Source organism: Cololabis saira, chromosome 8 (assembly GCF_033807715.1).
Source record: "Cololabis saira isolate AMF1-May2022 chromosome 8, fColSai1.1, whole genome shotgun sequence".
NCBI classification, from domain to species: domain Eukaryota; kingdom Metazoa; phylum Chordata; class Actinopteri; order Beloniformes; family Belonidae; genus Cololabis; species Cololabis saira.
The window spans coordinates 23767384-23780617 of NC_084594.1; the positions used below are offsets into that span (position 1 = coordinate 23767384).

Genomic DNA, 13234 nt, shown 5'->3' on the forward strand with positions numbered 1-13234 from the left:
CTATCTATCTATCTATCTATCTATCTATCTATCTATCTATCTATCTATCCAACACTTATTTTTTAATATGTTGCCTACAATATTCAAATGCAGCCAGAGCCAATGACAGCGGTACTTCCCCCCAGGTCCAATGTCCATGTCTTGACCAGTCAAAGCCGTTTTGGTGACACAGCTGGATCCCTCTCAATATTTAACTTTCAACTCTGACTACTTGGATAGTTGATACAAATTATTTTGAAGCAGTAAGTCTTTGTCTTAAAATATTAAAATATTTTTGTCTTAAAATATTTTTTCTGTTTCGACTGTAAATGAATAACCAACCAAAGAAACCCAAAACAACACAAAATAACGCCACACGGTAAAAGTGAAGTGAAAAATATGAACATTATTTAATAACTGATTCTCTGTAATAAACAATTTGAAAATATTTTACAAGGAGTCACAGACACAATATTTTACAAATTTTGCCCTCTTCTTTTTTTTTCTTTAGCTTCATCTGTACAAAAGAATGGAGCGACATGGACGAGTGCCCAAAAAAGAAGGAGCTAAATCTTCCGCACACACAGACATCCACACCCAAACGCACGTACAAGAAGTAAAAAAAATAAAATTAAATAAAATTAAACATTTCGACATCAGATCTCAAACTTTTCAACAGTGCTGTATTCCTATAGATATATATTTTTCAAACCACTTTATGTTTGACTTATTTTATGATTTTTTTTCTATGTCACTTTTTTGTCTTTTTACACACTTGTCAAACATGATCACATAGCACCAGACTACAGACTACAGAATCACATACGCACGTGTCTTTCCCACAGAGATGCACCAACACAGATGCAGCAAGGGTGGGGAGGACACTTCTTGAAAACCCTTCTTTTAATTTTTTTCTTTCTTTTTTTTTTAAAGCTGCCCCTCCCACTCAGCCCCAAGCTGTTCCAATGTGCTATTTTTTTCTCCCTCTTGTTTTTTTTTCTCTTTTGTTTTTATTCATTATTTGGCAAAAGTACATCCATCAAACCAGACGCGTGTATTCGGCCTGAATGCACACAAAGACCGTGACCCTCGGGTAACCTGCCCGTGCCGCTCTGTGGAGACCCACTCCCTGAGCTTGCCTCTGAACATCCCGCCTGCTCACTAATAAGACACCTGGGGAGTGGCGTCCATGCCTTCCCGCTGCTCAATATTCTCAATATTTGACATCTCCCATCTGGGCATTAAAAAAAAGTGCCACTACATGATTGTTTAAAGGTGTGGTGCATAATGTCTCGGTGCAGATGCACAACGTGTAGGCTTAGATATTTACTTTTTGTGTGAGACCAAACAGATCCAGGAAAAGAGAGGAAGTTGCAGGGGGTACATTTCCACAGGCACGTGTAGCGTTCATTTACAGATAGTGGAAATAGGGAAATACAGACAGAATTAATGGCACAGGACAGAGACGAGCAAATGCCAGAAGAGTAAAACTGCATTTAACATCAGCTGTTGCTGCGAAAAAAAAAGCCAAATTTGAAAAATACTAATCTCAAATCCTAATCACTTTAACAGTCTTTAACTTGAATTTATATCAGGTTTGTTCAGAGCTGAGGTGCAGTATTCCTGTGCCAGCGTGATTTGTAACATCAAACAGTACCAACAACTGTACAGAGTGTGCAGTTAAGGTTCAAACTGTCATGTGAGTAATCCCACCTGAGCTATACAGTGAGTTTCAAGTGGGCGTGAACATCACCAGAAAAAAAAAAAAAAATCAGAGGCGCTTGAAACTTAAAAAACAAAAACTTCCACTCACTTTCAAGCATTTAATCAAACAAGCACTCACTCAATAACTGATCATTTCAAGAAGGAAAAAATACAAAATCAGAGCTGACTTTACATACTGCATAACACCAAGAAAAGCTAGCAGAGGGAGTATTTTAAGATCTATTTGAGTGTACATGAGAAACAGGGCGCGTGTGGGCCGTCAGAGCTCCGCGTTGTGTAACACTAAGGCATTAAGAGAGACTTTGTTAACTATGTTGCATTTGAACAGAAAACACTGATAAGCTACACATTCTTTTACCTCTGCTCCTCTATATGGACACTTAAGCCGACTGATAGTTACAAATGGATCTCTTTGTTGCAGCAAAAAACTCCTTTTGTCGCCAGAACAAGACTGGATTTAGGCTGCTGTAATACAGAAAGAGGAGAAAACAAACAGTTCTGCTCGCACACGCTCATTTAAATGATGTTCCCTTTGAGAGCTGTTCAACTAACACGTAAATCCGCACAGAAACACAAACGAGCCAGACACAACTCAAGCAGTCAGGTGGACCTAAAAAAAAAAAAAAACCCCAACAAAACACTATGTCCAGTTAAGTGGCTGTACGTAAGGGAACAGTGTAGTCACTCCATATAATGAGAGATGGCTCTGGAGGAGATCAGCGATGATGGCCGCTTGAATAAGCCGCGCCGTTTAGTGCGACAGCTTTGTGTGAAGCCAAGAGATTTATTCTCCTCAAGCATCCAAGGCCTCAATCATGGCTGTTTTATGGAGATACTACACAGTGGCTCTACTCTTACCCAGCCCATGTGTTCCAAAACAAAGTGCATCAAGGCACTATGAAACAGAGCAGCTCCTAAACATGGGAGTCTACAACACCTTATTCACACGTCGCGACGATTAAATGACAAACTGTGATGGATTACGACCGGACGACTACTTTACGTGACCACCACATGTAGAGGCTTCTTCTGCACTTTAGTTGGAAATCTTGATGAGCCCATAACCTCCAGCAGCGAATGGTTTTGAAGTCTGAACAGTATAAGTCAGAAAGTAAGAAAAAAAAAAAAGAAAAGAAAGGAAAATGATTAGCCCCTCTCAAAGCCCAACGAGGCTTTGCGTGTGACAGAAGTAAAGCATGTACGCAAACTATGAGGAGCCGCTGGTTGCTTGAACAGAGGAACGGCAGAGGTGAGTTTTCTCATCAGAGGGCAAAAAGACTAATTTATCATTGTTTTTTTTTTAAAACATCAGTCTAGACTCGAGGTCACAATGGTCGCTTGATCGTAAAGGAGACTACTACACGACATCGATGATGTTTCCGCAGCAACCGAACACTGATTCATATTTTACAGCCAGCCTGTGAGTCAGAGAGCACTAGTACTTAACAGTAATACGAGGAAACACTTCAAAAATTGTGATTACCATCATGTAATTACATTTATCCTTAGCGGATGTTGTTTTTTCTTCATTTCTTCATTCTTTTTTTAGTTTTTTTTTTTTTTAAAGCATTATTCTGTAATTAAGAGCTGCACAAAATGAGTCAGGATTCAGCTGCTTAGTGCCTCCCGTCCTTCTCATGGTTTACTCTACATCTAAATCCATTTCCTCTTCATGTTTTGGCTATAAAAATAAGACCATGTGAAAGTATATCTCATTTTGGCAAGTAGATATAGCGCATAAATTGTCTTTAACACTTAACTGCCTTTTCAACTTCAAACCTAAATATACAGTATGTTAGGAATATTCTTTTCAGCAATTAATACTTGACATTTTGTATACTAGACAGTTTTTTTTCTGTTATTTTCTTCTATTGTGGATATAGCTGACGGAATGGTCCACAACCTTACACGAGGCAGATGACAGAGAGGCGAATCTCTGAAGTAGAGCAGAGAAGAAGAAGTCCTGCTGTCAGAGGCAGTGGATGGAGATGAAACCTCACATCTCCAGTCTATATTTGTTTGGAGGTCTGTGATGACAGATCGACCTGACCTTTCCCTTCTCCTTTGTCTGAACGGTGGAAGTCTGGCTTTTGTGGAGATTTTGTTTTCTCTTGAGTTGCCTCTGATGATCAGGTGGTCTGGCATCTCCCGCTCTTCCTGCAGATGAAGGTTAACTGGCTGAGGACACAAATGTCTGGCAGTTGTCACTAAGCAACACAGACTGGGTAGTGTGGCAGTCAGGGCTTCCAACCTGCTGTGATGGGAAGTCCCATTATTACCTTTGACTACACCAGAGGGAGTGAAGGAGTCGGGGTGTGGGGATGGGAGGGGGGTTTAGTGATGGGACAGAAGCTCAATAGGGCTAAAAGTATGACAAGTCTGGGAGAATGGAATTAATATAGTAGTGGGTGCAGGTATGGGCTGACGGCTGGATAAAGCAGAAGCGGCTGAATGAGCAGTAAAGCGTAGAGGGGCGGGCGGAAGGCGTGACCTCGTCCACAGTCCGTTGTGTTCTCCTGGAAAAGGAAAGATGACACTGGAATTATGAATGCTTTATTTTCTTAAAGTATAAACGTCAATGTAAAAGAGCTTCTTGTGACATGTGCTTTCATTAGCTGGTTAATTCACACTGAAATACAGTGGATGGATTAACAAGCACCGTTTTTTGTGTTTGTCCTTACATTTAGCATTACATGTAAAAGGACATATAACCAGTTCTCGAGTTGAGGGGGGATGAGGGGGGATGGCATCCCTCCTGAAATAAAAACGGTAAAAATCATCCCCCCCGTAAAACTGCCACCCCCCCTTTCCATCCCTTATGTCATTTCATCAATGAATGTGGTTTTACTGCTATTTCAATATTTAGAGTCATCACCAGAAAAATAACACCAGAAAAATAACTTATTTGACAATGTTCACCTGTTTCAAGTAAATTTTCACTTGAAATAAGTAGCAAAATCTGCCAGTGGAACAAGATTTATCTTCTTATTACAAGCAAAAAAATCTTGTTCCAAATCCCATGGCAGATTTTTCTACTTATTTCAAGTGAAAATCTTGAAACAGGTGAAAATTGTTGTTTTTTCCAGTGATGAGTCTTGTTTTAAGTGTAATGAGATTTTTTTTTTTACTAAAATCAGACATTTTAACAAGAAATAAGACAAATATTCTTGTTAAGATTGTGAGTTTTTGCAGTGATCCATACTTATCCTGTGAAGGACAGGCATATTGATAAGTTCAGAAAAGTGTTTTTTATTGTTGTGTTTTGATGTATTTGATGTAAGCCCAGTGGATATTTAAAGCTTACAGAATGCTGCATTTAACTGCTGCTATGTCATTCCTGCAGTATTTCTGCAGGTGTTTTGGTCAGTGCTATTATTTGTAATATATTATATTATTTGTAATCAGCACAAATTATCTGTCCCCATATGATAAAATCCACCATCCCCCCTGATTTGTTTTGACAACTCGAGTACTGCATATAACTAACCCCACCTGCACACATCCACTGCACCTCTGAAATGTTCTGGACATGCTTTCTTTTTCGACTGGATACAAAAGTCTGCAACATTTACAAATGACCCAGGAGGATCCCTTTCCCACTCCTGAAAGTAACAGATTTGATGTAAATACGGCTTCACATCCTAAAGAGCCTTTACACACTGTCAGTGTGCATGGTTGAGAAAGCGCTGCTGATTTTACAGACATTTCTAAATGAATGCAAAAACATTACAACATCAGCCAGTCCCGATCTGCACATCCTCCTCAGATGATCTGGTGTTTTATGTGTGAAAATGGCTTAAGTGAGGCCCAACTTTGGCTGTGAAGCTTCCCCACAACACAACGCTGAGCTGCAAATCAAGGCGAAATACACATAAGGTGCATATCTTAATCAAAATTCAAATTACAAACAACATTCGGGGTCTGATAAAAACTGTTTACAATATGCTGTGTTTTCTTTCTTATCAACTGGGAGCAGCTGTTTTGTAGAAGATCTCTAGTGGTGAGATCCCCCTTCCCTTTAGCATATAAAAAGAAACATGCACACTATTTCTGTTTGCAAAGACTAAATTAACTGTTTTTCATTTTCTCGTGTGCAGTCTTTCAAATTGGCTTAAAACAAAAATGTGTACACACATGTGGTCAAAAACAGCCCTCAGATTTGGCCTCTTCTTCCCAACAAGTAGATGTACTAAAGAGCTGGGCCTTTGGGACTCGTTTGAGAACAAAGCCATAAATCGTATCAACCGTATCTTTTTTTTTTATTGATTCAAGACAAGACAGGGTCATTTTTTAAAAGGCACCTTTTTTGCACACTTTAAAACAACTTTAATCAGATTTATTCGCTTTTAAAAAGGGTATTTCAAGGGAGTGGTGCCTTAAATTTTATGGAGCTCTATAAAACTATAGAAATTTGAAAAGGTTTGCAATCTGTGCATTTTGTCATGTTGTAAGATAGAAATAAATTCCTGTTTAATGTAACTATCAAAGGCTGTTCTAATCTCATAATGTCATGTCTCAATTCTATTGTTCTCGCCTTTAATGACAACATCATCATTGGTAAAGTATATACAGCTATACAAGAAAGATTTGTTTTTATCAGCTTTGCACACTGCCAAATGCAATTGAAATGAGTCTGACTGGTGCGCAGATCAAAGGGACGTGTCAGTTTATCTAAAGTTTGTCAAATGATCAAATGTTTCTTTTTATGTGCACATACACAATGTGAATCCATTGCAACAATCAAACACACACACACCAAATCTATAATACTTTCAGAGTCAATGCTAATCATTGAATTTGTTAGAATTTGTTAGTATTTAAATAATTGTGGATATTAATGTTGCATAATCTGAAACTCTTACATTGACGTTATAGTCAAAACAGGTGGGGGGTCCTTTTCGATAACGCGCCACATTCACTGCTTCACATGGATTATCCTCCTTGACTGAAAATACACCCAATTAAGGAAAATTAAAAAGTATTGTTTTGTTTTCTTCTCTTTTAAATTTGGGAATGCATCTTCTCCTGCGCTAATTTCTGCACAGTCTTTGAAAGGATACACTCCTCCTCCTCCTGGGAAAGCTTCTCTATCTCGCAGGTATCACACGGCATCTTTTCTGCAACCACAAACAGTAAGTTTGTGTTGTTTATCCTCCTGGCATGAATAAGCCTGCAGAAAGAAAAACAGAGATAGAGAGAGAAAGAGAGCAAGAGACAGCACTGTCAAGAGCCTCTCACTGTACGCTTGCATCCTACAATCATTTGCTAATGGATCAGTGAGATTCATGAGACAGTGTTATAAGGCTCATTTAGTCAGTGATATGACCATTTCATTAAAGCGGATGTGGGTTAATCATCAGCAGAGTTTATAAACTGCAGCAGACAGATATATCTGCCAGCTCACTGCGTCTGTGCGGAAAATGGTGCCGTGCTGTGTTACGGCACCGCTTTTCACATTATTCATCTGAGAGCACATGCTTGTGTGATTAAGTGTGGGTGTGCATTATGGCATGTGTATAAACCTGGAGCAGTTGCCACAGTCTTGCAGAATGTTGTAGGAGCTGCTGAGATTACTGAAGTAGAACTGGGTCTGGATCGTTACGCAGCTTCTCTCTTTGGTGTCCATTCCTTCTGCATCCACCTCATCTGCAACACCGACATAAAGTCCGGCTTCAGCACAGCACACGCAAACCGTTTCTTCTGATGACGGCTATGTTTGTATTAAAATAAAACACATAAAACTTTGGACTGACATGATGTAACTTAACATCCTGTTGTCGCCTACCTGTGACAAACCAGCTATGGTAAGCCAGTCCATATAGAAGCTGTTGGAACAAGGACCTGTGGAAGTTAGAGGCGTGGTTAAGAATATTTAACTTCACTTTTGCAGACACTTAAATGGCAACATCTACGAGTTAAAATACGTACCTGCTGGAACTACAGACAGTTATCTAGCCCTTTCTTGTGTTAACTGGGCAATCATGTGTTAATATACATTTTTAATATATATTTTTATGAGGTGTATAATGCACTTTGAGCCACAGCAGGGGAGACAGTTGACATCCTATTCTATATTTTAGTTTGTTATATGGTTGCACGTTGGTAATGAAGTTCACTTATGGCCACTTCTGACTCTTATCCAATAAACCAAATGGCTAAAACTGAGCAGTATCGGTGCAGTATGTGAAGAGTAAACAGTATGCTACTGTATTTTATGAATCTTACCATGTAGCAGCTGATGTCCACCACGCCAGGTTCACAAAATCTGCAATTGTTGGCTACAGATAAACAGTGGATGAATTTAGATTAGTATTCATCCATTGGTACTAACATCATTTGTAGTCACAGCCATTCATTGTTTCAGCATCTATCTATCTATCTATCTATCTATCTATCTATCTATCTATCTATCTATCTATCTATCTATCTATCTATCTATCTATCTATCTATCTATCTATCTATCTATCTATCTATCTATCTATCTATCTATCTATCTATCTATCTATCTATGGAAGTGTAAAGGAAAAGAACTGCATCAACTGTCCTTTTCCAGACCACTCAGCCTTTTTTATGTGGCTGCTTTGAACTGAAAATCTATACAGGGAGCTGCTGCCATCACTGTTGCTACTTTACAGGTAAATCAATCATATGTGCTGAAATTGTTGTCCCGGCAACACACAAAAAAAAGAAGAAAACGGAGAAGAACCAGCTGTGGCTGTGTACATCTATGTACCAAGAGTTGTTCTCAAGGGATTTGTCAGCTAGAAATGATCACAGCAGACACAGACACTTTTCTGGGATTGTCGTTGTTGTCGTGCTTTTCTCCAAAAGCTTGTTGTGAACAGAGCTGTTTTTATGAGCTGGTGGGATGGAGTCCTTCCTAGCACCCTGCCAGCAACTCTTCCGCCAGAATAAAACAAACAAACAAAAGAATACTACACAGACGAGACTTGGGTGTTATCTTCTTACCACAAACACTCCTCGGCGAGCCGCTCCAGCTTCACTGTTCGGTAACCGCTCACACACAGACTGGTAATCAAATGACTGCTTGCGATTGTAGAAGGAATTGTTGTAGAGAGCGTACATCAAGTAGGGGTCAACGTCACTAAAGAACATGCCCACCTGGGAGGAAATGAAACACAGGTCAGGCTCAGTGGAGTAATCACAGAGATGCAATCAGTAGGAGATTTCATTTGTCTTCAAGGAAACCTTGTTCCAGTCTTCCTTCTGATTGGACATGATTAGGAATCCTCCATCATCCACCAAGTAACACAAGAGATCCTGCACACGGACACACGTGGGGTGTTAAGTGTGGAGGAGAGATGTACAGCGTTTGGACAAAGTTGTTCCAGTCGAGCACAGGAAGTTGAATACTCACCTCACTGTTGGCTTCACAGTCCATCTCGCAGCCCCTGTTTGGTCCACACTATCGGAGAAAAGAACCCAGACCTAAGCGCAAAACTTTTCCCTAAAGTATACATTTTATCTATTGTGAGATGAGTTGATATGTAAAATATACTGTGTGTATCCTACCATATTTGAGCCTTGACGGTTATCCGTATGGTTGCTGGCCAGAATCTTAAACTTATCAGTCCAGGCTTCAAGGTCCAGTTTCACTCCGACAACTGAGAAATAAGATTAGGAAAGGAGATAAAACAAAAATGACTGAAAACTGACTCAATAAAAGCGCGACTCGTAATGAATACATGACGGATGCACAGAAAGCTTGGCTATACCACAGATTAGGGCTGGGCGATATATCGAGATTTTAATATATATCGATATATTTTCAAACACGATATGGTATGAGACAATATCGTTTATATCGATTTAAAAAAAAAAAAAAAAAAAAAAAAAAAAAATTATTATTATTTTTTTTTTACATTTTTTTTTTTTTAATGATTTTGATATAGCTTATTTTGTGACAAATTGACTTGAATGTTTTATTTTAGATTTGCACAAATGTTTTGTTATTTGCACAACTGTCAACCTCAGTGGAAAAGTCTGCCTGTTACTGTCTACATTGTATTAACAGTGTATTTTAATTTAATTGTTATGCAGGAAAGGGATATTTGTTTGATTTTATTCAAGAAGCATTTTTATTCTATATATGCAGGCAGTTTATTTTTATTTCATTTGTTTTATACATTTTGATATTGTGCAGACCTCTGTTAACAAAGGTACCTGTTTGACATTTGGCATGAGGCTTTGTATTAAAACTGACTTTTTTTAAGGGTTTGCCTCAGAAAAAAATGAAGCTAACAGAGATGCTATGCTATAATGCTTTGGGGGAAACCCCAATTATGGCACAGAAAAAATATCGAGATATATATCGAGTATCGCCATTTAGCTAGAAAATATCGAGATATGACTTTTGGTCCATATCGCCCAGCCCTACCACAGATAAATACTGCTCAGCGCTGTTTCAGAAGCCACCTCACCAGCTGGTTTGATGGTCTTCCCTCCTACTGTAATGTCCAGAGCCGTGCTGACCAGAATACCTATGGTGTCATTTTCTGGGTTCAGCAGCTCATCCCTGGCTGCACGATGAAAACAAATACAGGAGCAAAGGAGAACAGGAGGGGCCTTTACAAACAAGAAACTTTCCATAATAAGGATCTGTGTAGTTATATAGCTACAGACTGTGAACATCATTCACCTGTTCGATAAGGCGCTCTGAAGATGTAGCCCTTGTTGTCGAGGCTGCGGCGGTAATAGCTAGCATTAAATGGTTCGGGATCTTCCTCCCACGATTCTGCAGCTCTGAGATTTAAGACCAGAGATATTGGAGCAGTAAATTTCTGATCTACAACTTCTTGTTGAACCTATCTCAAGAGCTTATGAAACATACCAACTTAATATCTTAAGTAAAAGAATATAGTGAGAAAAATAAGCTCGATAAAGCAGATGCTGAAACGCAGTCCGTACTTGTTTGGAAAAACCCTCGTTACTCCTCCATCTGTTGCGGCAAACACGGCCAGGAAGCCGTATCTAAATGTGAGGATGGAGCAAAGGCATAGATATTAAGTTGTAAAATTGAAATATTGTTGTTGGTATCTCTTGCTGCATTTCCTTTCCTGGTGGGTGGTGATACTCACGTATTCAAGTCTTTATTCTTCCACACTTTCTCGACCAGCTGTCTGATGATGCCAGTGTCCAGAATGAGGTTATGAAGGAGAAAATTGTCACCTAGAAGCATAGAACAGAAAAAGTCCATAGTAAATTTGCAGCTGATATAATAAAATCCTTTTTTTTGTTTTAAATCAAACACTGATTAGACATAACTTTATGACGACTGACGAGTAACGTGAGTAAACGCTACAGTAGCTGCGTCCCCCAGCAGGACAACAATGAATCCTCAACTATTCTTACGGGAGATAATCGAAGAACCAAACATCCTGAGGTGTGTGGTGTGCACATATATACTGACCCTACTATTATTATAATGCGTCTGTATCACTATAAACATTGCAGCAACAGAAACACAGGAATAAGAGTAATATGTAATCATCTTTGTGCATATTTCTTCCCTGATTAAGTTAAATAGACTATTTGTTCAGCAATATTTGTAACTGTGGAATATTGCACCTTTTCCAATGGTACACTTCACAAATAGACCATCTAGAAATTTAAGCAAAAAATATCTCTAACAATTGGGTAAGAAAAACATTGTTGACTAAAATTGTTTTCTAATTTTCTTGAAACCTGTTTTTTTATGACTTTCTTAGAAATTAGTTTTTGAGGTGTATGTAGTGTTTACCTAAAAGACTGTTAGAGAAATAGACCTATCAACAGGAAAATGTGGACTATAATGTGTTTTACAGTGTTGGGACTGTAAGTTATAGTGAAGAGTAAAGTAAAATATGTAATTGCACTACACAACGACTCGTTAACTGTTGAGTTTAGTCTTTCTATGAGAATTGTTATTAGAATGTCTCCTTGATTTATTCGCCCTGCATGAGTGGATGAGAAAGGAAACTCACATTGTTTAGAGTCTGGTGTCACCTTCTCCATGAGAGCAATGAAGTTAAGCAGGAACTCCGTGTTGTTGCCAGACAATTCAAGATCATTACAGTACTCCCTAAGGAACAGAAGAAGAAGAAAAAAAACTTCTTAAACTTAAATGTAGGGAAACAAACAAGCTCACGTGCCCAAAGCTTAAACTTTGGTCGTCTCTTTTGAAGGACACACGATACAAGGTGGAGATGAATGACCCCATTCACGTTACTTGATGCTTTTGTGTAGAATGCATGTGAAAATTTGTACTTCCATCACTACTATCCATCAAAATAACAAGTGGACTGGACTGCAGAGCGTAGTGCATGCATGAAAACGTTGCAACAGTTTCATTACAAAATTGCACATGCACTGCATTTATATTTTTTTGTTTTTGTTTTAGCAAAAACTGATTATTTTGACATTTAAAATAGATAAATTGCAATTATGCTGGACACCCACAGTAATAACTGCAAACATGCAACACCATAGTAGCAGTTTCAAAAAGCCTAACATGTTATCTGTGCTTTTTTGTGATCAGGGTAAGTTAGACAATCAAGTCAGGAAATAATCACTGTTTTTAAATTAGAGAAGAATTAAAAACAACAACTGGCAAATCATGCGATTCATGTCAATAGAAGAAAAAAAAAAGCAGATGAGAGAAATAACATGGGGCGAGTAGCAGTGACAGAGAGGTATTTTGAGCATCAAACAATGTGGAGACGAGACCAACAACTGATGATGATCATCAACAACAGCAAGCATTTACACACAGGGCTACCTGGGAGCAATGAACACATGTCCTTCAGACTCAAAACTGTTTGGCAGCAGTGATTCAAAATCTGCAACAGAAAGGGGAGATTATCCAGGAAGAGCTCTGGGTAGAGCAGTGGGGAGTTGTGGGTAAACAGCAGCTGATCTTCAGAGGTGCGGGGACGCAGAAGGGACTTTACCATAGCAACACTGAGGTATCATGGGAACACTAGCGTTAGCCAATATGGTGCCTAAAAAAAAACCTGACTCTTAATATACGACAGCTTAGGTTTCACAAGCACTCACATTTTTAGCTTTGCTTTTTGTTGCTTTGTCAACAAACATTTTCCGATTATTCCCGGTTTCACGCTAACGCATTTTGAATGTCTGAGAACTGACTTAACAGGCGTGGTTTGTCAGGAAGTGAGTTCTCAGACAGGTTGCCCACAATGAGTGCTTTTAGATCAGGCAGGCATCAACATGGCAAACTATTGCAGGGGAGGTGGGTGAAGGTCCTGGATGGAAGAGGTCACCCCTCAGACTGGCAGGGGGGAGGACTCAGAGAGACACATAATGGGAGGAAATGCATTGCATTGTGAAGGGCATGTCAGAGGGCAACTTCAGTTGGTCTATCGCAAAAACGCAAAAAAGAAAAGAGACACAGGAAAACAGGAAAAGCTGAACACAACTTTCAACCTGAGTCTGCACTGAAACCAACATATATCTCATTGAGTCAGGACCCAGAACTTTGTCCAGAGGAGTTGCATATTTATTTAGGCA

General features: G+C 39.0%; 1 protein-coding gene across 5 annotated transcripts in view; it reads right to left on the reverse strand.

Moving 5' to 3' along the window:
* Nucleotides 1-370: 370 nt before the first annotated feature.
* cacna2d2a (calcium channel, voltage-dependent, alpha 2/delta subunit 2a) overlaps nucleotides 371-13234 on the reverse strand; it is a 175014-nt gene continuing 162150 nt past the window's right edge. For all 5 annotated transcript variants that reach the window (XM_061727338.1, XM_061727340.1, XM_061727336.1 and 2 more), the window contains 16 exons: nucleotides 12483-12543; nucleotides 11689-11786; nucleotides 10804-10894; nucleotides 10634-10696; nucleotides 10365-10468; nucleotides 10147-10245; nucleotides 9239-9330; nucleotides 9084-9131; nucleotides 8915-8986; nucleotides 8675-8827; nucleotides 7930-7982; nucleotides 7490-7545; nucleotides 7227-7350; nucleotides 6765-6874; nucleotides 6567-6649; nucleotides 371-4220 (listed from right to left, as the gene is read on the reverse strand). In XM_061727338.1, coding sequence (XP_061583322.1) covers nucleotides 4098-4220; nucleotides 6567-6649; nucleotides 6765-6874; nucleotides 7227-7350; nucleotides 7490-7545; nucleotides 7930-7982; nucleotides 8675-8827; nucleotides 8915-8986; nucleotides 9084-9131; nucleotides 9239-9330; nucleotides 10147-10245; nucleotides 10365-10468; nucleotides 10634-10696; nucleotides 10804-10894; nucleotides 11689-11786; nucleotides 12483-12543 — 1430 coding nt within the window. In that variant the 3' untranslated portion in view covers nucleotides 371-4097. The remainder of the gene's footprint in view (nucleotides 4221-6566; nucleotides 6650-6764; nucleotides 6875-7226; nucleotides 7351-7489; nucleotides 7546-7929; nucleotides 7983-8674; nucleotides 8828-8914; nucleotides 8987-9083; nucleotides 9132-9238; nucleotides 9331-10146; nucleotides 10246-10364; nucleotides 10469-10633; nucleotides 10697-10803; nucleotides 10895-11688; nucleotides 11787-12482; nucleotides 12544-13234) is intronic.